The sequence below is a fragment of the Stegodyphus dumicola genome, chromosome 4, assembly GCF_044657685.1.
Source record: "Stegodyphus dumicola isolate Sdum_Otavi_A_Nest chromosome 4, ASM4465768v1".
NCBI lineage: Eukaryota > Metazoa > Arthropoda > Arachnida > Araneae > Eresidae > Stegodyphus > Stegodyphus dumicola.
This window is the reverse complement of record NC_140771.1, coordinates 161,157,006-161,184,567: the sequence shown is the minus strand read 5'-3', so window position 1 is coordinate 161,184,567 and position 27,562 is coordinate 161,157,006. Positions and strand designations below refer to the sequence as shown.

At 32.2% G+C, this 27,562-nt stretch overlaps 1 protein-coding gene across 5 annotated transcripts in view; it reads left to right on the top strand.

Annotated features, from left to right (window-relative positions):
• Positions 1-5,512, top strand: part of LOC118191291 (uncharacterized) — a 234,831-nt gene extending 229,319 nt beyond the window's left edge. For 4 of the 5 annotated variants that reach the window (XM_085815704.1, XM_035362093.2, XM_035362092.2 and 1 more), the window contains one exon: positions 213-5,512. In XM_085815704.1, the coding sequence (XP_085671830.1) occupies positions 213-331 (119 nt within the window). In that variant the 3' untranslated portion in view covers positions 332-5,512. The remainder of the gene's footprint in view (positions 1-212) is intronic. The other variant, XM_035362095.2, reaches the window with a different exon arrangement.
• The last annotated feature ends 22,050 nt before the right edge of the window (positions 5,513-27,562 follow it).

The window sequence follows — 27,562 nt, the reverse complement described above, 5'->3', positions numbered from 1 at the left end:
AGATTAGAACTGCAGGCCGTTTGACAACTATTAGCAATATATTTTCACACTATTAAAAAAAATGGGAGCCTGATTACCGTTTTATCATTGGTATTTGAAGAAATCTTATATTTAATAAAATAGAAAAATTTAATTATTCATTGTTATCATTTATATTTTAATTACATTTTATTGAAAATATTAAGAAAGAATTTTTTTCTTTTATCTTGTAGATCGACGAAAAGAAAATTTCAATTCTGTGTGGTGTAATGATGTTGTTGATTTCACAACTAAAGATTTAATGACGGAACTTTATATGAGAGTGAAGGATATAAAAACTGGAGTAACCTGATGAACATTTTAAGTTGAAATTTTACCATCCTCTCATGTATCAAAATGTGTAAATATAGTGTTGACATTCTGATATTGTTAAAAAAAGTATTTTTGCACATAGTTTTATCTAAAATAAATATATTTTTGTATATTTCTTTGGTATTGTAAAATATCATATTTTATCTAGTGATGTACATATTCTAATGTATATACATCTATGTTTAAAATATTCATGAAAAGGCATGTTCACATAGTGAAATTTGTAAAATTTGAAATTCCAGCTGTCAGAAAACATTATTGTACTCAGGTAAGAATAATATATTAAACAACATTATGTGGATCTTCAATATAGAATAATTTGTGGTACAGTCTTGATGAAAGTATTCTTTAACAACACTCCTCTTTACAAGGGCTTGTCAGTTAAGAAACTAAAGCAGCAATAAATTCCTATTATGCATAACAATATTTTCCCCACATCTTTCATCCTCATTACTGCAGGCTATTCTGTCTTGTAAAGACAGGTCTATGGGGATTAATATTTTCTGATAGCTCAAGCTATTAAAAGTAGCACAATGACCAATCTACAACAAATACCAAAAGAGACATTTTTCTAAGGCTTCGTTCAGACAAAGGATTTCCAATTATGAAGCTTTGTGGCCTAAGGTGTAGATATCATTAAGTCCATTCACACCTGTGTAACAGATTTTAAGATATAGCCATTCAGGGAAGTTAGTTTATTCATGCATAAATGTGCAGCTCACTCTGCAAAACTGTCAACTGAATATCAGTTCATGTTTGCTTCACTGTGACTGGTTGGTTCTTATTTATACCAAGTGGGCATAAAGTTAAAAAATTAGAACATTTAGGCAAAATCCTTATATTATTTTTTGTAATGTAACAAGGTGTGGCTGCTTAGTAACGAAGCTTGGCTTATACCTCATATGGTGGAAAAGCACCCAACAGGATAGTAATTAGTGACTCTGAATGCCATACCGAGTGCCTGGTATCAAATCCCGGAGAAGGTATGGATGTTGTAAATGTATAGTGTCTTTGCAGCATGGGGCATTCTATATATATAAAAGCCAAAAGGTCTCTCATCTTGTTTGGTTGTAGAGAAAAAGGAATGGGAGACTCTCAGGCCACCCTTTTGTATGTTCTGCCTCAAAACTGGAGTGGAAATGGGCAAAATCATACTATATGATATCTAAGCTGTTGTCAACAACAGATGCAATCTTATACTCCTGTCCATGGCAAAATTTGAGGGCTTGTTCTGATTAGGTCAGACGAAAGATTAGTCACAACAGCATGACTGAAAAGTCATTGTATGAATGAAGCATTATGCCTTTGGGCATGGAAAAGCACTATGTGTGTGTGTCTTCCACTGAATAATACTTTGAAGATGACAAAGTAATATTCTTTTATATTTCAAATAAAACTGCTTCACAAGCACTTTTTACAAATATTTTTAAGCGTAGGATATCTGCTATGATTCATCAAATATATAAGGAATTAAACACTCTTTAGTCCATGCAGTCTTTGTAATAGTAATTAATACAAAATATTTCTGATGTTGAAATAGAATTTCATTAAAATATTATATAACTATTCTTAAAGTTTTTATGTAAGATCTAAAATGACAATGAGTTAACATCGTTTCATGGGATTCCTTTTCTGAACAATTTGCAACTAGTTTCTTTGTTATTTTTCATGATTAATTTATTATGAGAGCCCGAAATGTATTGTTATGTGCGTATGGGGTTTTATGATGGATTGAAAGCACATATAACCAATGGTAGCTTGATAAAATTTATTTTCTCAATGCTTTACAAAACACTTTACAGTTCTGAAACTTTTCACAGAAGTATTCCCACAGCTATTAAGAATGTTAAGCAGAATGCAGTGCATAGTGCATCTAAAGAACGAAGCTCACATGGAGATCTTAATACTCTGAAGTAGCAACTGAGAACTGATACTCTCTTCTCGCTTATATAATTTTACTTCAGCCACCGAGAAATCCCTAGTACATTCCATTTTTTGAAATTACTAGAAAGCATGTATGGTTAGAGTTACATACAGGAATCTATTACAGTTATTTAATTACAGTACCAATTATAGTTATACAGGGACTAGATCAAAATGTTGCCAATGTCTCTGAACTAAAAATTGAGAACTATATAAGACAACAGGCTTCAGTCTTTTATAAAGTCTTTTTCCCCGGCCACGTAGAAATTTTCAGTACTTTTCATTTCTCGAAATTGTAGGAAGGCATATACGATAACAGCTGCATATAAGGCCCGGATGCAGTTACATAGACATGTAGGCCAATTATAGTTATGCAGGTTCAAAACCCAAATGTTTGCAACTTTTGGCAATTTCTGGCAAATTAGGCACCGAAACAACCACCAGTTTGGCGATATGTCGCCAATTTAGCGAGATTGCTATTTACCTCAATGTGAAATAGATTCAACCCTAATAATCCTATATTTTCGGCAAAATTTCGCTTTCTTGAGGCCGTTCATGTTACGTTGTACAAAATTCATAACATTGCCTTCTTCCCAAGGGCTACACATCTCGGCCAGTACAATACCTGGACAGCAAGCCATACTTAACAACTAAGCAAAATCAAAGCTATACTAAAAAATAATTTCAATAAATTCCTGAATTTATGTGCAAATAAGACCAAGGTCTTAGTATACTATTTACATTATATAGACTATAGAGACATTAGGAATATTTGGAAGCAGGCAAGATGAAAAATTAGCAATGCCTTTGCCTGGAATCGAACCACGGACCTCTCAATTACGCACTGAGCGTGCAGACAACTACACCGTGAAAGTTCGCTAAGAAGGTAGGAGAAATACCTTATATACTCCCCCTTTTAAAGGGTGACTGGGATTTTTAGGGGACCCAATCGCCAAATCCTAGGTGAGGAGAATCATCATCCAACACCCTTTTAGTTCGGGCACCACTGTAGAGACATTAGGAATTTTTGGAAGCAGGCAAGATGAAAAATATTAACGATTTTAGGCTTAGAATGTGATGACTTGCGGATCCGTACTATGGGGTCGTTTAGCTTGTTTAAGACTGCGTAAGAATCATCACAGAATAACTGTAGTTTTAAAGAAAGCTCTTTCCATTAAATCAGATTCCATAACCACTCTTTTTCACCTTCATTGAATTCATGTCCTGTAGTTGTTGTATCGTGTCGAACCTTCAATTTCTTCTCCGCCAAGTTCACTCGCTTCGTGCAAAGCAGTGCATCAATTCAAATCGGCCTGGAGATCTTGAATGTACTCCTCAAGCAATGAAAGTGCACCCGGAGAATGACTAAACAACAGATCACAAGGCAGATGAAGGTTACAACTAAAGAGCATCAGGGAAGAGGATTAATCAATGATCTCTTGGACAGCTATGTGACAGACTGGTAAGAAGAGAGATAACTTCTGGTCTCTGTCCCTTTGGTTTCTGGAGACCATTAGCGAGTGGTTATTAAGGATGCTTCGATTAGCCCGTTCGCGATGGGCACCTCTGTTACTGAAGCATTCTCTTGGAACGACGCGTTAACCGGATGTGTTGTCCTGTGGGAACGGGCAATTTACGCTGCTAAGCCTAACTTTGGAAAAAAATTCTTATAAAATGAAATGTGTCTTCCAGTTTTGGGTACATTATGAGAAGAGCGTTCGTCATCAGAATTAATTTTAAGCCTTTATTATTATATTTTCCTTAAAAATTTTATAAAATATTCATTCTAGAATAATATAATTTCCCCTTATCTCACAAATAAATATGTATGGAAAAATATCCAAACGATCGTAGATTTTATTTAACACAACACATAATTAAAATTAAAAAATATTAAAACTGTCTTTCATAAAAATTCAACGAGCAAACAATGAAAAGTAAGCAATGTTTCAAAATGACACAGTGTATGATATTCTTTGAAACATGGGTATATGCAAAGTCCAACAACATTGCATTAGTTATAGGAATATAATATCTGCTGCTATTTTACTCAGCAAATTTGACTCATTTAGCATTTGTATATCTTCTACAGATAGATAATGCTTTCGTTCTGCCGTTAAAAAAAAAAAAAAAAAAAACACCTTTCGCTAAGCATACAAAATATTCGTCTCAATGCTGGAAAACTCCAAGAGTAATAAAAAAGTCTCTAATGATAGAACATCTACTCCACTATAACCGATAAAAAAATAAAATAAAAATAAGAAAAATTAATAAATTAAATTAAAAGTATTCCAGAGCATCGAGAACATGTTCATTTGTTTATATAAAATGATGCATTACATAACACTAACAAATTAGCGATTGTGTATCCGCGATTTAATTCATCTATAGGTGGCACTTTAACACATTAATGTGGCGGATAAAAACCGGTATTTTGATTTGTGATCTGACTTTGTACATTCAAAAATGGAGTTGCTTAGCTTTTCTGAAATGTTTGATTTTCTTCAAGGAGGCATAAATTCTCGCTGTATTACTGAAGCAGAGAGAATTTTAAAAAGTGGATTATTTGGTAATGCACGGAATTTTACTTGAAAAATCCAATTTACAAATTTTGACTTCCTATTTAAGGATAAGTTCTATAGCATCCTGATCGCATGAAAAAGAAGGATATTTCATTGTTAAAAAGGAGAAATAAAATTTTTTAAAAAAAATTTCTTGTTCATGTAACGGAGGAACTGCTGCCTGTTGTAGGAAATTGTGTTGCTATTTTATTGTATTGCGACAGGTAGCTGATTTTAACGTTCAGTGATTGTAAACAAATGATTTCATATGTGTTTAACTTGGGATTTCCAGAAAATCTGTGCAGTCAAAAGTGTCTTTTTTTCCCATAAAAATGATATTGAATCATTATATACTAAATATATATTAATCTATTATATTCGTCTATTGTATTTATATCTGTTATATACATAATAGCACTAATTATCAGATGTGATGTAAGTAACTAGAATTGATATAATAACAACACATAAAATGAAATTTTTATAATGACGTAATAATAGGTAAGAGAATTAATGCATATTTGCTCCAGGAATACAACTAATATAAAATATGTTTAAGATTATAAAAATGGTTGTATCTTTAAATAACTATGCAAAATCTTACTTCTTGCAACTAAAAGACTGTGTATTCATGTATTATTCTTATTCTATTAAATAAAAGCTTGTTATAAATAAAATGGGAATGCAATCTAATAAATTACTGACTGATTCAAATCCACTGTCCTTGCCTTTATGCGCTAACATGTACATCTGTATACAAATGTCTGTGTTCGCTGTTTCATTTACTCCAAAGTTATTTAGTTATATGCAATCATATCTTGAATAATGGCTGAGAAATAAAATTACCTAAAAGTCTCTCCCCTATCAATATTTATCACTGATCAAATACTTTGCTGTTTTACATTATAGAACAACATAACCCAAAAACTTTTCTCAAAAAAGATATATGTGCCCGTTTGATACTTTAAGTGAGAAAAATAACTTTCATCATTAGCTAATTTTCACCATGGTGAAATTTTTCTAAAATTCTTTAAAAACTTTACTAATATTTATTTCAAAAACGAACACTGCTATAAAAGATAAGAAAAAACATTTAACTGTGCTCAACGAGTAACAATGCTATGTATATCGTTCTATAAGAAATTGTTTATTGCATGCTATTCTATAGTGGAAAAGGTTTGATATTTGTAATACTTTTTATACTATTATTCATACCAGATAACCGTAGCTATTTTCTGAACTTGAAATTTTTTATGCTAACTATCCTGAACCACTGTAAACAGTTCTAAATATTAAGAGGAAATGACTCACACATAGAAATTTCAACATTGACTATGAAATTCAAAGTTCATCATTAACGTTAAAGTACTTAACTTTTATTTTTATACGTGTCATGCTATAAATTTTCATTTAAATCATTGCTAACATGAACTGAAACCTAATGGTATATGTATGTGTACAGTCAAAAGTTGTTAATTCGGGGACCCATAACCCGGACCTCAAAGCTAAAAACTTTCTGCGCATGCGCTGAGTTGACACATGCGCATAGGTGTTTACGCGTGCGCGTAAGACCTTTATGACTGCACATATGCGTGTGCACAAGCGCAGAATACGTTTTTGCATGCGCGTTTAATGTATAACGGACGGTATAAGCTAAAATTATCTATTTCAGTTGATGTTGATGATTGCGTCGTTCCTTAATTTTCGAATTGGATGCGGCTTATTACTTTTTGAAGACTTTAAGAGCAATGTTATAAAAGTAAACTTGAACTTTCGATTATGTCAAATAGAATTTCCGATGCTGGAGCTCCCAAAGAATCTACAAAACGAAAGTATGTTTCGATGTCCATCAAACAAAAAGTGGAATTGCTGCAAAAAATGGATAAAGACATGAAGAAAGTGACAGAGAGTTTAGTGAAAACGAAAAAATTTCGATTGACAAGTTAGTTGGTATTCTCGGCACAGCAATTACGGGACTTGAACAGTGGAACTTTGTAACTGAACAAGAAATTATGTCTGTTTATGGAATTAAAGAGAAAGTATTATCACATAAAACAAAGCAACTTAAACGACTTGCATTGAAAGAAATGTTTAATAAAGTAAACAAATAAATATTAAGCCTTTTTTTTTTTTTTTTTTTTTTTTTTTTGGTAAATTTTTATACCCTTTAGATCATAATTGTTCTTTATTTCATAAATTCCGGTTTCATATTTTTAATTTTAGAATTTCTGCATGCCATCTTACGAGATTTAAACTGATGATCTATAATCCGGAATCGCCGAAGTCCCTACGAGTCCGGATTAACAACTTTTGACTGTATTAATAATATTTAAGAGATCAATGAGCTATAATGATTTATACTTCAATACACAAATAAGCATGTTTACTTTCAAGAACACACATACGCATTTATTTATACATATAATATGTGAGAAAGAAATTTTCGCCTAATCTTAGGAATATGGTAAAGGTAGTTTGGCGACATTTTGGTAAGGCGATAAAGGTTACTAGCTAGGACTTTAGCAGTGCACATGGATAAAGTCAAGAGTGTACGCAATGCCATTTTTGTGCAATTCTGGGATGTTTTTTTTAAGTGAAAATAGCTCGACGTGTACATGGATACCGTGTATGTGCAGTTCTTAAAAACGCGGCAAGCAGTGGGCGATTCTGCACTTTCTCCCAGTTTCGCACCTAATCTTCGTCATGACTAAGCACTTTTGTTCCAAAAAAGTTCTAGCATAAGCGTAATTCGGCTAGCAGATTGTTGGAAAAAAATGTTGAGTATTAAAAAAAAAAAAAAAAAAAAAAAAACTAGCAGGGTTGGTCGCCAAAAAATCGCCAAGTTACCATAATCCGAAGATTAACCAAATTTAGCATATATAAAGAAAACTTTTCTTAGGAGAAAAAATGTAATCAGTTTTTTAAATGCTTAGAACGCACTTTCGTTTAATGTCCAACTTTCTTTCCATTTCGAAATACGCGAATCCACTCCTTTCTTCGTTTTGCTATCTTGTTCAATATTTTTCGAACCAAGAATGCGATGGATGCATAAAGGCCCGTCCACACGAGTACGCTCGAAACGTAGCTAACGTACGCGGTTTTACATTACCAGTGTCCAAACGAGTACGCTTGCGACAAGGAGGTTAGAATAGAAGGAGGGAGGGTTCGCAGTTTCCTCCACTATCGGGGAATGAAACTCCGCCGAACAAGCGGCGTCCATGTTTGTGACTTCAAAACATTGCATTACGGCAGTGACATGTACGTGTTTCTAAGCTGTTCCGTGCATTTATTTTCCAGTAAAATTATGTTAAATTTATAATGAAATCCCCCGCTATTGTTGAATTTTTGTTTTAAATTAATAAAGATGATATCCATAATTTACTATGTACAGCAAATTGTTAAGAAATAGTTCGAAATCTAAATGCATGCGCATAACATTAAAGCCTTTAAAAAATGATGTTTCTGCATATTTCACGGATTCGCTTAGGTTAGAAAATAAATCTTAATAAAATAAAATAGAATTCATTGATTTCAGTTTATGCGCATTTCATATTTATTAATCTCAAAGAAACTGCCTTTAATTAAGTTGAATTACAGAAATACACCGATATAAGTTTTTGGATACATCTTTCCACATGTTCAAATGTGTAAATATTTGACTTAATTTTATCACTATACTGCTCAGAAATTTGTAAGTTTATACAAAAAATTTTTAACAACAGAACAGTTTATCTTAACTTTAAAAAATGAATAATAATTAATATATAAAGAAAAGCATTGCTTTATTTAACACCTTTACAATTAATAAAAATAGTAACAATTGATTTCTTACTTTTCATGAAAGTTATAAAACGAATTAACTGAAACGTTCAAATTATACAATTTAACTCCTACCATATAGCATTGTATCTTAAGGAACGAAGATACCAGCTATAAACAGAAACATTAAAATGTATTTAAAATATTTGATATTAAATAACCTATTTTAAGTCCTTTTTTTCACATCTGGAAAGAAAACCACATGACATTGTGATATTTTTTGACATAGTTGTCATATTACATAAAAAAAAGAAAATTAATACTTACGTGAAAAATAATGCTCGGAATTTTTTTCGAGAATCTATTTATGCATCCATATGCAATACAAGCTGACATGCTTCAAAAAGAAAAGAAAAAAAATGTTGCAATGACAGACTTCCTTGACAAGTCACGGTGATAACAGGAAGATGGCCGCCAGGCTTCACCGTTTGAGTTGAACCTTCCCTCCTTCTATTCTAAGCTCCTTGGGAGCGACTAAATTTCAACTCGGCAGGAAAATTTGATTGGTCAACGGTACACGTCACATGTGACGTCAAAAGCGGGGTGTTTTAGATTTACCCCACAGGATTACCTGCCATTTTCGGTTGCTTGTTTTCTGAGCTCTGCAGTGATATTTTTTGGCGAGCTAAAAGAATTTTTTGATAAAATATTTTAATTGGTAATTTAGATATTGTTTGCTTGTAATTAAACACGTGATTACAAATTATTGTAAAGTATTTATTTTTGAGACAAACTTTTTGTAATCTATTTATTTTTCATATATTGCCTTTTGAGAACAGATAAATTTAGCTGAAATTTCCTTTGTTGAACAAAGGAAAATGAAAAATGTTTCAGAATAGCAAACCGTGTTAATTTCAGTCAAACATTAAATATTTTATACCATTTTTTGTGTCAAACATTAAATATTTTAATATCATATGCTACCATTTTTTTGTGTCAAACATTAAATATTTTAATATATGCTACAGTTTTTATTCATTTTTTTAATATTTCTGATGACAAAATAAGTTTTTTATTTTCTATTGTAGTACATAACTTTTTGTTATAACAATGGAATATGAAAAGATAGCAGTATTTGAATGTATGTACTGCTGCAAAAAGTACAAAAAGAAAAAGGTTTTATATGAACACATTCGGGAAGTACATAAAGTACCTGTTGTGGCTGAAGGAAATTTGAAATGTCCTATTAATGCCTGCAATTTTTCATGTAGAACGTTTGAAGAGTTAAGAAATCACGCAAGAGATCAACATGGATACACTCTTAACTCCGTTGAAATGACATTTAATACATATGAAGGTAAGATATTAGAAATTTGCATTTTCTGCGATAAACGTTTTTAATTTGAATTACCCCAAACTGAGTACAAATTACTATTTTTGCAAATTCATTCATCAAGTTGGGGAATAAAATACATCTATTTTTGTGAGTATAATTGATAACAGAATAATTTCCTTAGCATCTTGCTTTTTTCTGTTAGCCTGATAAACCCCCATTATTCTTCAGTAAAAATATTTCAAATAATAATTATTATTAATAATATTAAGATTAAGTAATATTTCTCTTCCTCAACTATTTGAAATATGAAGTAAACATTTTCTAAATAATAAAAACATATATAGAGATGTACTGCTACATAATTATTTATACATGTAATTCAGTGCTTCATTAAAAAAAAAAGACTATCCTGTTATTACACAAACGGATCTCTTAATGCATATGTATGATGAAGATATCAAAAATAATGTGGACCTAATAAAAAAATTGTTAAAATCTTTATTAAAGTGGCAACCTTCAATCGTAAGTTTAGTATCATAATGATAGACACTTATTTTATTATATGTAAATGAGGCTTAAAATTTATTATATGTTATTTTAAAACTACTTAAAGAAATTTATTCAATGTCTTAAAATTTTAATAACCTATACACATTGTATCAGTTATCAAGAAACAGGCCACAATGTTTTTTTACTTTAGACATAGGCCAGATGACACTCATGCTATGGAAAATGTCTGATGACAATTTGTCTCTTAAGAATAAATTTCTTGCAGTATTATACAACTTTGGGGAATATGGTTTAATTCTAGTTTAGCTGGAACATGAGTACTAGTAACTGTCAAATAGGAAGAAAAATATGCCAATGTACAACTTAAAATAGAGTCGTAGCTAGGGTTTTCAGCGCCCAGGGACAACTGAAGGTTTCGCACCCTCTACTGCTTGCCATGGATGGAAAACATTTAATTCTAAAATGTCGTAACATCAGTTTGGTGCCCCCTCGAATCTGCGCCCGGGGACAGATGCCCTCCTCTAGCTACGCCCCTGACTTAAAATTAGGCAACTTTATTTCAGTGTAGATTTTAAATAAAACTATCAGTTTTGAGAGCAATTAGACACAGGTCCCTCTTCTTGAAGAGAAAAAAAATTCTGCTAAAGTGACCAGTATCTATTTACAATCAGTGCCAAAATAAGATTTTGGTTAGTTTTAAATTAGTAATTTTGTTTTAAAGATTAACTAGTTCACAATTATAATGGGCTTTTATATTGTATGTAGGCTAATGTTTACCCTTCAAATTTAGATCTCTTACAATGGAAAATTGAGGAAGAACGAAGGGAAAAAATTTCTTACTTTTTGAGAAGTACAATAACTCTTAAAGAAGGTGGGAAAAAGAGTTACTTCCTTTGTAATTGATCTGGATTTTATAATTCTAAAAGTAAAGGTGTAAGAGCTATAAAATCACAAGGTACCTGCAAAATAGAGGGGCACTGTCCATCTACTATTGAAGTTACCAGTAATGGCATTATTAAGATTTTATATTTCCAAACACACGTGGGACACACAGTAGATCTAGAACATTTGCCGTTAACAAAAGATTTGCGAGAAGTGATTGCAGGTAAGTTTCTTTATGAACTTGATTGTGAAATTCAATATAAAACAGACATTATTATACAACATTATCATATAAATGCAATATTTTCAGGTAAGTTAAAAGAAGGCATTCCACCACAGAAAATATTAGATTCCACAAGGAATAGTATTAAAGAAGACATTTACAGGGAGCATTTATTGACAAAAAAAGACATACATAACATTTCTAATTCTTACTGTATTGGTAATGATGAACAATATCATCCAACTGATGCTGTCAGTTTAAGGATCTGGATAGAAAAAAATGAAATGTTTAGATGATAATTCAGTTCTTTTTGTAAAATTCCAAGGAGAAGCAGCAGATCAGCACTTGGAAATTAGTGACTTCTGCATCATCATAATGACAAATGTTCAAAAGCATATGCTTTTAAAGTTTGGATCCGATAGCATATGCATCGATAGCACACATGGGACTAATGCTTACGATTTTCAATTATCGACAGTTTTAGTCATAGACGAGTTTAATTCAGGATTTCCTGCTGCTTTTTGCCTAAGCAATAGAGTAAATTTAGGTTCAATGCAAAAATTTTTTCAGTGTATTAGGGACAAAGTTGGACTGCTGTCTGTAAACTGCTTTATGAGTGATGATGCACCAGTATATTATACTGCATGGACATCAGTAATGTGTGATGCCAAATTTAGGATTCTATGCACCTGGCACGTTAAAAAGGCATGGCTGCAAGCAGCAAATTCAATTATCCCCTCAAAGCGAAAGGAAGTTTTGAAATTTTTAAATGTAGTATCTGAATGTCATGATATAAAAAAATTTGAAGCACTGATATCTGATTTCCTCAGCAAACTCTTTGCTGATAGAGATACAGACAAGTTTGCTAATTATTTTGCTTCAAATTATGCAAACAGATGCGAGTTGTAGGCTAAATGTTATAGAAAAAGATGTAACATCACAACTAACAATCATCTTGAAGCACTGCATCGAGTTTTAAATTATTCTTATCTTGATGGATTGAAAAACAAGAGGGTTGATAGGTGCATTGTGAAGCTTATTAATATGGTGCAAGATAAATGGTTCCAGAGATTTATCAAAACAACAAAAGGGCCAAACACATCAAAGATCAACCAAACAAATTTACGACACAACAGAGCAATAAATTTTCCAGCTAATAATATCACAGAAATCAATGAGTTTTCTTGGCATGTGATTTCAGAAAGTGACCCTACTCTTGAATATACTGTTACTCAAATACATACACAATGCATTAATTGTAACATTGTTTGTAAATGGTGCAAAATTTGTAACGATGCATTTGTATGCACATGCACAGATGCCACGATTAAAGGAAGTGTCTGTAAACATATACATGCAATAATTTTAAAGACAAGATTACTTAATAGAGAACAGTCAGCTAAAACTAAAGAATCAAATGATGTAAAACTCTTTCTTGATCTATCAGCACAAAAATTAAAAAAATCAGGAACCAAGCACCATATTATAAATCAACTGAGTATCATATCAAAACTTGTAACATCAACAACAGTAAATAATATAACTTTGGGAGATATTGAAAACACACTGAATAAAGTGATTACAAAATTAAAGAACGAAAAGCCGAAATTGAAAATGGTGAACTATGAACCTACAAATAAAAAAGCAGAGAAACAAAAGAATTTCTTTTTTACTAGAAAGAAAAGAAAAAGTCCATGCAGTACTGAAAATATTGCAACAACTTCATACAAGAAAGCTGCTATAGATGCCATTGGAAATAATGAAACTCTTATAATTCATGATTCTTTTGATCATATATATTGATATCTCATCATGTAAATATATTGTATATAAAATAATCTCTAAATAGTTTATAAATTAAAATATGATGAATTAAAAACAGTATATAAATTTAAAATGCGCTTAATCTTGTCACTACTTCATCCTTGCTAGTTACACAAGTAATTTATTAATCAGTTTTTGATCTCATATTCTGTCGCAGTATTTCACTACTAAATTATTAGTGTAAAGTTCTCCAGTTGATGGTACACATACAGTACAGTTAGCAACATCATTTTACAAAACATCGACATATAATGTGTTTATTAGGACGTATCACAACAATATGTGCAAAAGAACTAAAAGTTTCAGCATGAAATATGCAGTTACAGATTCAGTCAAATATAGATAGTAACATCATATACAGATAGAGAACATAATAGGAATAACAATCGCACTTGATTATTACAAAGGAAAATCATAATTCAGTATCTGCTGACAAATCAGAGCATGCTGGTATTTCTTTAAATAAATGATTAAAAATGCCACAAAAATATAATAAGTGCTTTAAAATTCTTAAATTCATATAAGTGTAAATCTTAGTGTTTTTGAAAATGCTACTGTATTTTGTTATCGAGCATTTTTGAATCGCTAGTGATTACAATAACAATTTATGAATAGTGAAAACTTAAATTATTCCAAGAGAATTGATTAATAAATTTCATACAGTAAATAAATCATTGGGCTGCAAAAGTATGCAGATATATGACAACCAATAACAGAAATAAAAATAAAATCTTTAAAAATTTTATAAAGTGGCGAAGCATGCAAGAGCTATTTATTTATCTTGTAAACAATACATTTTCAGTAGAATCAGTACTTTAAAAAATTGATATACTTTGGAAACATGCTCTGCAATGTAGTTGTTTTGTGATGAAACTGTTGATAGTGATGCTTTGATAATGCTTTTGTTGATTTGCTCCACACAGTAAAACTGTAGAATTTATGTATACATAGCTTTTGCTTTTATGTATGGATGCAAATTATACAGCTTTTAATTTTTCATGAAACTTTCATACATATTAAAGTCAAGCGACTTTTCAGAATATTACAACATTATAAATCTCACACCTTGAGATTACTAAGGCTTATACACAGATTTCAAAGGAAAGAGTTTGTAAAGTTGTATAAGGGCCTTATTATTATTGATATAGACACAAGTATATAGTTTTCATTAATTAACACATTGTTATTGATGAAGATCTCTTTAATGATTCTTACATAAAGCTATTTGGATTTTTTTCCAGAGGAAAAACAAAGTTTCATTTAACCTGCGAGCACACGCACTGATCCGACGAACACTAGAACACGCGCCGGGTATGTCATACCCGAATAAAACGTTTGTAATTAAAAATTTGCCGAATCAAATTAATCGATTTTTAAAAGAAATTAAAATGTAAAACCAAGTTAATACTTCATTTTAGACAAAATATGAAAGAATAAGGAGAGGTAAAATTATTTACTTACAATATTTTGAACATTGTTTACAAAATGAGGTCATATGTTCCATACATATACTCGTACTTTTGCTACAATTTTCACAAATGTATCTAGTCTTTCTAACTTTTTTCTTGGGGCACTCTGTACACCTCTTGTAATTTTAGGTTTTTTGGGGGGTGGTTCATTGTTAACATGTTCATCGGTGGTCAGTGTTTGTCTAGAATCAGGAACTACAGATGCTCGTCGTCGTTCATTTTGAACATTTTCTATTAACTGCATCCCTAAGGCTTTGAGAAAAGTACGCCTGGTATGGTATTCCGTTGGTGGTTCCTTCTTTGATAGTAGAATTATTCTTGCATTAATGGCAGCCACGTTTAACACTGAAAAGAAAATCACCATAGGCCATCGACGTGCTACTCTTGCTGTAGAATACGCAGCTGCCATCTCATCTACAACATCGACTGCTCCTTTTGTCATGTTATATAATGTAATGATTTCAGGCTTTTTAGATTCCCCAGTAGATTCATCGATTTGATCGCCGGAATGCATTGTGGTTAACAGGATCACACTCTTATTTTTTTTCGGCACATAAGATACAAGTGTTGCTTCTTTCTGAAAACCGAAAATTGAAGAATATACTTCTCTTTTCTCTGCCAGAAACTCAGGTGGGATTTCTCTCTCATTTTTACGCATTGTACCTACTATCGTAATTTTCTTCTTTAGGAGATCTTGAGATAATTCAAATCCCATATACCAATTATCAACTGTTAAATTTCGACCAGAGTTGTATAAGGGCCTTATTAAATGTTTGACAACTTCGCTTGCACCAAATTCAACTTGAAATGGCCCATCTGGTTGTTTACCAGCATAAATTTCCATACTCCAGGTATAAAATACCCTTGCGTCTACAAGAGCAAATATTTTTATGCCATACTTTGCTGGCTTGTTGGGCATATTTTGTTTGAAGGAACAATGACCTCTGAATGATTCCAACTTCTCATCAATGATCACATACTCTCCTAAAGTATAAGCCTTTTGGCAATTTGTGACAAAATTTCCAAAAAATTCTCTGATCGAAGCTAATTTATCAACGTCTCTTCTACTGGGACGATCTCTAATGTCATCAAAACGGAGGCATCGTAAAAGAAAGAGGAATCGGTTCATTGACATTTATTCCCGAACTATGTCCATTCCCGTTCTGCCTGTTGCCCACAAATCTCTTACGTTCACATGGGATGATTTATAAACTCCACATAAATACAGCAATCCAATTAAAGCTTTGATTTCCAACTCATTTGTTGCTTTCGCATCCCGTTCATGAGTGAAATTTCCACGTACAATCAATATAAATATTTGTATTGTCGACTACATGTTTTAACATATCTTCATCGATAAGCAGTGACCAGGAATCTAAAGGTGTTGAGACGTCTTTAGAATACTTCGTATATCTAGAGAGTTTAGTTATAATATTTTTGGCTCCAATTCTAACATTAGTCCGGAATTTATTTTTGTTCCATTTTACTCCATTTTATCCAACATAAAACTCATTGCTACATTGCAAAATTTCCTTTTCTGTTTCTGTATCTGAATCACTACTCTCTATGGATGAATCATGATGACTATTATATTCTTCGTCATCAACATCTTCATCGTCTTCACTAAATGAATCCTCATCAGAAGAAACTGTTTTAAGAATATTTCTCAATCTTTTCATCTCTTCATCGTAAGGAATATACGGCGTCATGCTTACAACTCAAGAAAAACCTATACTTGAAAAAACAAAAGCTTGAAAACGAGAAGTGCGAAGTGACTCACTGAGAAACATGAGTACACGCGTGGGTATGAGATGCCCAAACAATGCTGTTCCTAAAAAACCGTTGCACCTGTCACCTTAGGAATTTCCCGCATTTAAGTATGTGGCCTTGAACTCAGCTACACCAAGTTTCGTCCTTTTATGAAAGAATAAGTGATAAATATACAAAAAGAAAAATGCCCATGGGTATGATATACCCATTGCGTGTGCTCGCGGGTTAAGAAAATAAACCATAGAATATTCTTAATTTTATTATAAACTTTCATTACATCACATGAATCTGTAAACACTGAACTAATCGTTTTCAATTTAAATCATTAATGTATTCTTCATATTGATTTATTGACAGTATGAATAATGACCAAAACTTAATATTATCTGTATATAATAAGAAATCATTGATACATAGGGTAAAAATAAGCATGAAGTTAGACTATATTAGCATGCTAATGGATCAACTAATGGCAAAAGACTTAAAAAACTTTACCTAATCATTTGTACAAGATTATTTAATGAACACAAAATGTATAGGAGTTACTCCAACCCTTTTTTGACCGCAGACACATTCTAACATATATTTTGAGATCTTGTACCCTTATGACTCAACATTCAAGCAGATTTCAGGCATGATAGACTTTTAAGTGCTTCTTTGTCATGAAATTATCTTATGATTATTTCATTCAACTACTACAAATCAAGGAAAGGAGAATTAATTACCAGTGTTTTATACTTTTAGCCACTTGATAACGTTACATAATATGGATTAACTCAAAGCAAATTCTACTGATTATAATCAGATAATTGCATATCTCTTCTGAGAATTTAGATTCTTCCGCATTCATTTCTTTGCAGATCTTGCTCTAAATGGATTTCAATACATATTTACCACTAATAATCGCAAATGATAATAAATAACAAATTAATTTTTATTCTAAACATGATTTGGGGTAGTTGCATAGGCGTTTTCGTGTTTTTCCTCATGTGTAATGTGTATATGAGCCAGTTTCCCTTAGAAAGTTCTCCAGGAAGCCATCCTTCCTTGTAGGCAGTTAGCTCTCAAGTGTTTTAATCAAATAAAAACATATTTTTAAACTACAATATCAAATTTTGTATTTTGTCCTTATTTATTTCACTAAATAATTAAAGTCCTCTTTAGTACATACACATATCACGCGCTATTTTATCTTCATTTACAAAATAAAACAGTTGAAGCAGTTTTAGGACTTTTCTCTCATGGGGAAAAAATATCTGCATTTAATCCATTTGCTTTATGAAAACTGAAGTTTTCATACCAAACGAACTTCTTACAATATAACCTTCCTTACGAACTCTCTTATTTACCATATAAACCATTTCGGATCTTTGCTTTGGTAAATGGTCTAAGGCCTTTTACCAGTATATGGCTGTCATAATCCCTAAGGAAGCATATTAGAAAAACAAAACGGTCAGCTATACGCAGGGTTTAATTTCAAAAATTAGAAGTACCAGAGCCCTATAGAAGACCTTCAGGAAAGAGGAACAAGAATAAATAAGAGAATAAGATGACTAATCAAATCATTAACAATTAAAAAATTAAATAATTCATTATTAAAAAAATTAATGGTTAAAGTAATTAAATAATTAAAATTTAATAGTATGCAAAGTGATAAATTAGAATTTAATAAGCAATTTTTAATATAATTTTATTATTAAAAATAAAGTTTCCAAGACCAGATTTCTACTGAAATTATTGTTCAGTTACATAAAAGAAGTGATAAAGCCTTGTTATTTAGGGCTCCGGATAAAATTATGAATTTTTCCTAAAACTAAGAAGTATCGGAGCCAGCCTCCGGTGGGCTCCGACTCAATTTAAGCCCTGGCTATACGGATATCTTGGTAAAGCAAGAGAAGAACCCATCTTTGGTCATGACCAAACATGGCGCATGATGTGTTTTGATTGTAAACCACATGAGAGGCGGAGTTTAAATACGTCAAAATGACGTCACCAAAGCCAACCAATCAAAATTTCCTGCCAAGTTGAAATTTAGTCTCACCCAAGCTCCTTGGCTTGCGAAGAGTGCGTTTAACCAATAGAATTATTTTGCGCAAAAATCACGTGACGCTATATCTTATTACTTCTCTTTGCTTCTGTATGTTTGCGGCAAGTTGTCCGAATCAGATGATTTTTTTTTTATACCTGAAACTTTACTAAAGTGCAATTATTAAGCAGAGGCAAAACCACAAAAAATGGCAAGAATAGGTCCGAAAGATTTATTTTTAGAGCGACCCGTTTAAAGAGTTTTTTTTTTTTTTTTTTTTTTTACTGCCTCGTTTGCGAACTGAATATCCGGAATTATTAAATTCCTACTATTAGCTCACACTCTCCCTATATCTTGTTCAAATTTTCAGTACATAAAATGCTTTTTATTCATCCACTCAAGTTCAAATACAATTTTTTAAACTTGTAGTGAAAGACACTTGATGTTAATACAGCTTTTTCACATATTAAAATTTGTAATAAAAAAAATTCTGTTTGTATTTTTATTTATTTATTTGTATTTTTTAAATTTTTCTTTGTGGACCTAAGTAGGAATTGACTTTTTTTTTTTTTTTTTTTGCTATTTCAGGATGAGTATCGACCAGTTTGACAGACTTGCAGATTCTATATTGTATGAAAATTAGGATTTATAAAATTTGTTTGGAATACAGTATATAAAGAGAATTAAATTACTTAATTCTCTTTATATACACAATCCACCATATAATAAACCCAGCTACATATTTTTTTAACTTCCCCTCCCTTGCTCTTTTGTTTTTCTTTTTATTTATTTTTGAATTTAGAATGAGGTTCAAACTTTGTACAGTTTATGAGAAATTATGTGCATGATAAACTATGCAATAAAGTAAAAATAAAGAGAGAATTTATAGATGATATATGATAAAGAGATGCAGATATATTATTAGATAAGAATTTCTATTTGCAATGCACATTTTTAAACTAAATTAAAAACAATAATAATAATGAATAAAATAAGAAATGAAAACAATAATGATAGGTAAAATATGAATATATTGATTCATGATTAAATATAAGAAACACGTTTCAAAATGAGAAACGCTAACTGAATTATATACTGTCTATGGGTGAGATTCGAACTCGCCACATTTCTATTTGCAAAGCAGCGCGTTGACCACTCAGCTGTCTGTGATAGTAGGGTTTGTGAAAGATAATGTAACAAGTAGAAGTCGCTACAAAGGTAATTTAATTAAACTTCAATAAATGATTGCTGTATGACACAAGTTGTAACTTTCCTCCAAAATTTCGTAATTGTATTTTATTGAATACTCTTTCACAATCATCTGCTTTATTTTAGTAGTTGTTATATTTCTGAAGTTAGTTTTTGGTGTATTTAATATTGGGATATTTATAGAGCTTTTTATTACACATGATGTAGCCAATATTTATAATAATTAAGGTGAATTTTGTAAGGCAGAAACTGTAATTTATTTAGTTTCCCATTACTTACGGTGTTATAAATGGGTGAAGCATATGGATCATTGCGTTATAAATATACAGTTTTCCCCTTTAATAAGAATTTTTAATTTATAGCATCTGAAGATGCGCGTGAACAATGCTGATAATTTTATTGCTGTATACAGTTATGATATTTCTAAGCAAAAACTCATCTCTGTGTGGTTCTGACGCCATATTGAAACGGGTAATAAGCAAGAAGGTTTTCTGATTACGACACGTGATAAGAACTCGGTCGGCTATTGGCTATACGCGCGCGTCGCGGGCGAAAAAGCTGAACAGTAGCGTACTCAGTTTTACGTCTTCTGCGTCACGCGAATTTACGCCGGCATCAAAAAAGTTGCGTCAACTACGTCGCGAGCATCCTCGTGTGGACGGGCCTTAACTCAGGTTCCTTGCAAGCTTGTGAATTACACTGGGGTACACAACAAAACGTGTGGTCTGTACTTCTTTCTAAGGTATAGATAATGCCCACAACAATAAAACATAAACGTTTAATTACTTTTCGATCACAGCACGCTTCACAAACTACGTAGTATTGTCAAACGTACCGATTTTTAGTGTTTCCACCTTTTAGCCACTAGATGGCGTATCATAGAGCTGGAATCGCGGATATTCTACGTTTAGATACTGCTTTCGTTTGACATTAAAAAAAGATATATTTCGCTGACGATTAAAAATATTCATCTCAAAGCACGAAAAATCTAAGAGTAATAAATATATATATATATAAGAGTAATAAAAAAATCTAATTATAAAACGTCTATCCCACTATATCGCAAAAATAAAAATAAAAAGTACCTCAATGCAGCGAGAGCACATGCATTTGTTTATATCAAATGACGCAGTTAAAGAGACATTACATTGCTCAACACCCACCCACGAATCTCACTCTCATTCCGAAACAAAATACCAAAAATAAAAATCATTGTATAGGAATGAAAGTAAATATACTTAACTTTCGATATATTTCTCCATAACAGGCATACAGCTACATCTTGCGGCAACAAAAAATATTAATTAAACGTTCTATCTAAAATGTGGTTAAATGTGGTACACCTGGCCAGTAGAGTGAGTTAAATGGCGATTCAAATATTCAGCCGGCCGTGAGGTAATGTTCGCTGCTGATGCACATATGACATGCCCGTACTGAACGGGTTAAACATCACTGCCATGTTGTCCGAATACGGACAATGAAGGTATAGTTTGAGCTTTGTCTATATTAGTAGTATGTAGTATATATTAGTAGTATGTAGAGTTCCCTAATTACAGCCAAGATAAAATTCCTTCTTTGATCGCAGTGTAACTGAAGAGGCACTACAAACCTGAAAATTGAATGCTGATTCGACGGAATAAGCTTTTCTTCGTAACTACAGTTACTCTGTGACAATCTTTACTCAGCCTTAAACAAGCTACAAGCTGAAAGACCTCATAGTTCCAATCCGTAAGTCATCACATTCTAAGCCTAAAATCGTTCGTAACCTCTGCTATTGTAATAGCCTCTTGATCAGGGACAGGATACGCTTTGGGCCATTTGTAAAGTAATCAATGACAACAAGAATGTATTTGTTTCCGTCAACAGATCGTAAGTAGGGGTACCAGGACAGTGTTTTCAAATTTCCTTCATAAATTGTAATATTGCAGCTTCCCTCGGCTGCGTTTCTTCAGTCCTCTCCGGCCCACACAGGCATTGCAAGACTGGCGCCACTTTTGCATATTCGCCCTTTCTTTATTCCAGCAGAATCACTGACGAACACTATGCAAAATCTTCATTAATCATCTGATTTGAACTTCCGGTACAAGATGACGTTGCGAATATGGAGTGAGCCTCAGAGACCCTAATATTGTTTTGTCCTAGGACTGTACATCGAAATATCCTGTCAAGTTATGTTCCGCCAACTAGCATTCCTGACCTCTTCTCCACTTCATGGGCCTGGATCAGACTACGTTGAAACTGTAACTTGACGTTCGACCGGATTAACCAGTTGGTACTTTCCTTCGACACTGGAACAATATCGGTAGCCTTCTGGACAAAATCTTCTAGGTGGGGCGTTGGCATTTCCGTCTGAAGGTCCTTCTTGATGATGGATTGTAATGCCATATTCCTGGAGTTTCTTTATCGATCGCGCTTTTTGGCCTTCGGTATTCTTGAAATATAAAAACCGGGTGAACAACGCATGATCTGTACGGGGAGAAAATTTTCTGGTTACGGTCCGTAAGATATTCTATTATGCCTAACCAGAAATTTCTGTTTTCAGCCAGCGTTACCAGATCGTGCGATTTTCCCCAAATTTTCTACTTTGCGACTAAAATTCGTGTGTATGCGATTTTGCGAAATTTTTCCTATTTGTCATTATTTTCTTGTCCTTTCTGCGAGTAATTTTTTAATAGATTGTAAAACACTTGTGTGTTAAAATAATGTATCTGCTAAACTATGTTTATAATAAATAACTGTTAACTAATTTTATGATAATGGTGATAAGGAAGCGATTTGAAACTTGAGCTCCAGATGTTAGGTAGTCAAACAGAGAAATAAACGAAATTCACATTCCTGATTGTAATAGTATAATATTATTCAGAATTAAACAATCGAGAGGAATTAAGAAATCAAAGTTGAATAAGTTTTCTAAATAACAACACAAAGTAATTTGACAAGAAAAGAATGAAGATTTTATCAGTTATTATAATCTGATAAAATCAACCAATCAGAAAGGAAAATTCACTGAAAAGCTAAAACTGTCGTCGATTTGTTGTTCGACAGAGGAAACACTTTCTTCGATTTCTGTCTCTTTATTTTCAATTGTAGCTATTCTGTCTTCCCTAGCTTCTAATTTGTTTGTTATTATGGCAGTAGTTTCTCTTTTCATTTTCTCTTGACCTGCTTTTATCTCTCCTTTAACGGACTTGGTGGCCTCTACCATCTTTTCTTGGTATACAGCAGAGGCTGTCACCAGCTGTCTCAGTTGCTATACCATCGCTCTTGTCACCGGCATTCACTGCCACTTCTGAGCCCAAAAACTGTAACATGCGCAGGGGCTTGTGGTAGATTGAATGCATACAGAACCGACGATAGCTTGATAAAATTTATTTTACCAAAAGGAATCATAATTCTGGAAATTTTCACAAAAGTACTTGTACAGCTCTTCTCAGTATGACGGGACACAATCAGTAGTTACCACTTCAAACTACTAAGCGCATTAAACAGAATGCAATGCAAAGCGCATCTAAAGAGGGTGGAGATCTCTTAGTATTCCGAATTCAACTCTCAACATAAAATTAAAAACTGAAAACTGATGATCTCTCCGATCTTATATAGTTTTCCGCGGCCGCCGAGAAATTGTCAGTACCTTTCATTTTTCGAAATTACTAGAAGACATATATGGTGACAGTTGCATATAAGGGCCGGATGCATAGACGTTTAGGCCAAATATATTTATAGAGGGTCGGCACCTAAATGTAGTTAAGTTTGGCGACTTTTGTTGATTTTTCGCCAAATTTCGAAATAAAAATTATTAGACAAAAACCATCGCTAGCTCAGTGATATCTCGCTAAATTAGCGAGATAGCCATTTACATCAATGTTTAACAGATTTGATTTTGTAATCTTATCTTTCCAGGAAAGCTTCGCTTTCTTGATGCCATTCATGTACGTCATACAATATCTGTAACGATGTGAACATGAATGCTATCAGTTGCCAAGTTTGAAAATATAGTAAGCAAGGAATGAAGTGATGTGAACGATTAGCTGTTGTCAGTGTAGCAAAATGTTTTTTGGTTTAAAATTTGTAAAGGCCATTCAAAAGAACTAACACATTATTTTTTTGACACTTATCTTCTCAAAAATATTTATGAAGAAAAGGCATCTTTTAGTGACACAAAGTTATCATCATTGATTGTCACCAAATATGATACTTCAAATAGTCTTCCCATGGCGTAGCTAAACGGGGGTGGAAGGGGTAGTCTACCCTTGGCAGATTTTTAAGGATTAAGGGCTGCATTTTTTTCTTGTAGCTTTATTTTCTTTGTTTGGGTCAGTCAGTTTGCAGGGGTCTTCGAGGCAGGTGAAGAATAACAAGATTCCGAACGGGCATACGAAAATTAAACTGAGAAGAAAAATATTACTCTAGTTCGTGTATTCAAAGAAAAATTTTAACAGGTACATACTTTTATTATACCTTTATTATTTTGTTGAAACTTTTTAATGCAAATTACAAACATAAACTAAATTATGATCATGATGACATTAACGATTAAGAATTCCCGTTTAGAAAGAAGTGTTTGAGAGTTTTATTACCGTTTTTGCTATACAAATCGAAACTGGAACATGGAAGGGCAATCCTTTCGAAATTTTGCAATTTATTTTAAAATGCAATCTCAATTCCAAATATTGTAATACTAGTGCAAACCTTTTTTTTTTTTTTTTTTTTTTTTTTGCAAACCTTTAAGTGTTGCTAATTTTGAGAAGCGTTTTCTGAATAAAAATCATTTCAGAAATATATTTTAAGAAATGTTTTAAGAACTGCAAGTGTATATTTTGCATCTTTCACTCTTGCTACTGTGTGCATAATACTAGAAGAGCAATCAAATAGTGTTCTATAATATAACTGATGGTTTTGCAAATAAGAAAACAATAAAATAATCATATAATTTTTAAAATGTTTCAATTAAAGTTATTCTTTTGGAATAAACTTAGAGTTTCAATTTATGTTCGTACATGTCGTTATGACATTTTTTGTGGTTTTTTATTTGCATTTCAAGAAGGGCAGCGAATTCAAAGACCACCCTGGGCGGCAAATTTTCTAAATTAGAAGTCTTTATAATATAAGCAATTTTTCTAATGCAAGCCATTCTCTTAAGGGTGCTCTTTAAAGCTTTAGTAATCTTCATATTTTAAGTTATTTATGTATAATTACAGATTACCCTTCAATATTTTTAATCAATTAGAACAATATTTTCAATTACCATCCATTATTTGGTATACAGAATACATATTACTGTTAATGATTAAAGATTTTTCTATTTTTAAATCCTCGCTCTTTTTCCTGTGCTTCATACTACAATCATTTAAGCCCGGTATAATAAATTTGCTTTATCCAGTACAAATCACCTACCATTCAAATTTTGATTTGTTTTAATTTAAATTTTTATTTTATTTTGTTTTATTTATGAACGGGAGTGTTTTAAATTGATTGCAGAAAATCTTAAAGATATGATTAGAGGATGAAAATTTTTAGTTGGAAATTTATTAAATTGATTGCAGAAATTCTTAAAGATATGATTAGAGGATGAAAATTTTTAGTTGGAAATTTATTAAATTAATTCAGACTCCTTGACATGATATTTTTAGATTCAGATAGTCTTGTGTTATCTTTCCCACAGTTTATAAAAGTATTATAACGCATATTTCTTCTAATCCTTTATTAAAGAATCTCGGGGCTAATAATTAGAGCAATTAAGTATGACGAACACCAATTTATTTAAGAATTAACACACAAAAGAAATAATAAAAGTCAGAGAGTGTTGTGACTGCCGTTAGGTAGTGTTGAGGCGCATAACTAGATTTTGCACCTTTTGGCAACGCTGTAGTGGCATTCTGTTCTGAAGAATTGTAGCAAGAACCAACTGACTCGGTAACAATGATTTGAACTCTCGTTTGAGGTAATTTAGAACACTTAAAATTTTGTATATAGTTTTAGTCTGTGTGCTGATGGCTTCATATATTGAGTGACTTTATTGAAACGTATCTTGTGAGGTAAAATTATGACTAACCTGTATTTGAAGCGGATTATTATGGATCCTGCGCGACAGGACTGAAAAAATTTAGAAGGTAAGCGCATGCTTATTTGTAACTTGATATATTTTTATATCGCTTAAAGAAATTGAAAATCTTGATAAATTGAAGTGGAAACACGCAGTTTTGCGTTCACTACAAAACTGCTAACAAAAATTGAAGCCATTTTAATGAAAACGTCGGAATTGACTCATGAACAAAAAATTGATCAGTTAAATGTTCTCAAAGACCAGTTAATTGAAAGTATTAGAATGAATCAAGTATTGAGTAAGAATGAATTAAGCAACTTAATTCTGAAATCGAAAGTGGTTTAACCCTTGAAGATATTGAATCCGAAATTGAAGTTGTTGAGGATTAAAATGAAAAATTATTGAATGGAAAAATAGAATTACTCGGTATTTAGATAAAAATTTGAACTCTAACCCTCAAATTAATTATCATGAATCTAGTGTTTTAAGTACTGAAAACAGTGTTTAATACTGGACCTAATTTTATGAAGCTTCCAAAGCTTACAATCGAAAACTATTATGGTGATTCTTGCTTATGGCTTGAGTTTTGGAGCCAGTTTTCAAATGCTATACATAGTAATGAGCATTTGACCCTAGTTGATAAATTTTGTTATTTAAAATGACTGCTAGGTGGAAGTGCAGCTAATGCTGTATCCGGGTTTTCATTAACTAATGAAAATTATAGTTCTGCTATCGCCCTTTTGAAAGAATGGTTTGGTAGAACCCATGTCGTTATTAACGCCCGTATGAATAAGCATTTAAATTTGAATCCGGTAACAAATTCTACTAACTTAAGAGCTTTGAGGAAGTTCTATGACAACTGTGAAATTCAGATTCGTAATTTAAACTCTTTAGGAGTTGCATCTGTAAGTTATGGTCATTTATTATGCCCAATTTTACTTAAATTGATTTCGTCAGATATTGCTTTGGAATTTAACAGAAAACTCGCCAAAAGTTCGGACTGGGACATGAACTAATATCCTTTAGTAAAGAAGAAGTAGAAGCACGTGAAGTTACGATGCATTTGAATAGTTCCGTAAAGATATGTCATGATAAACCAGAAAAATATAGAAACCAAAATTTTAAACGTAATATCCCTACAGCATCTGCTTTGTCAGCTAGTGTCAAAGTAACTGTTTCTTTTGCAGCAGTTCAGAACATAATACTAATTTCTGTGAATCGCTTTCGATTCCTGAGAAGTGTAAAAAACTGAAGTACGAAGGGAGGTGTTTTGCATGTGTTAGGAAATTCCATATTGCTTCAAAGTGTAAATTTCTAAATGAGCATTGTAAAATATGAGTAAGTTTCATAATGTTTCGATATGCATGAAACCAAAAGAAAAGCTCCTCCAATTCAAACAACCATTCATTTCTTTCTCTCTCTCAGCATGTTGTTCTATTTCCATTTCCTTCCTATCATTTATGATGCGGTTCAAACATTCTTTCGTAAACTCCGTGTCATATGTGGGACTAATGATTACAGCATTACTTATCTCAGGAATTTTATCATTACACCTTGTGTCTCCGCTAATTCAATTAAATCCTGCTTCTTCTCTTTTGATAAATATGCCATGCTGAAATGAATATGTTTCCTCAAATGTACACCTATAACGTTTAGTATGCCAACATATATAGGGT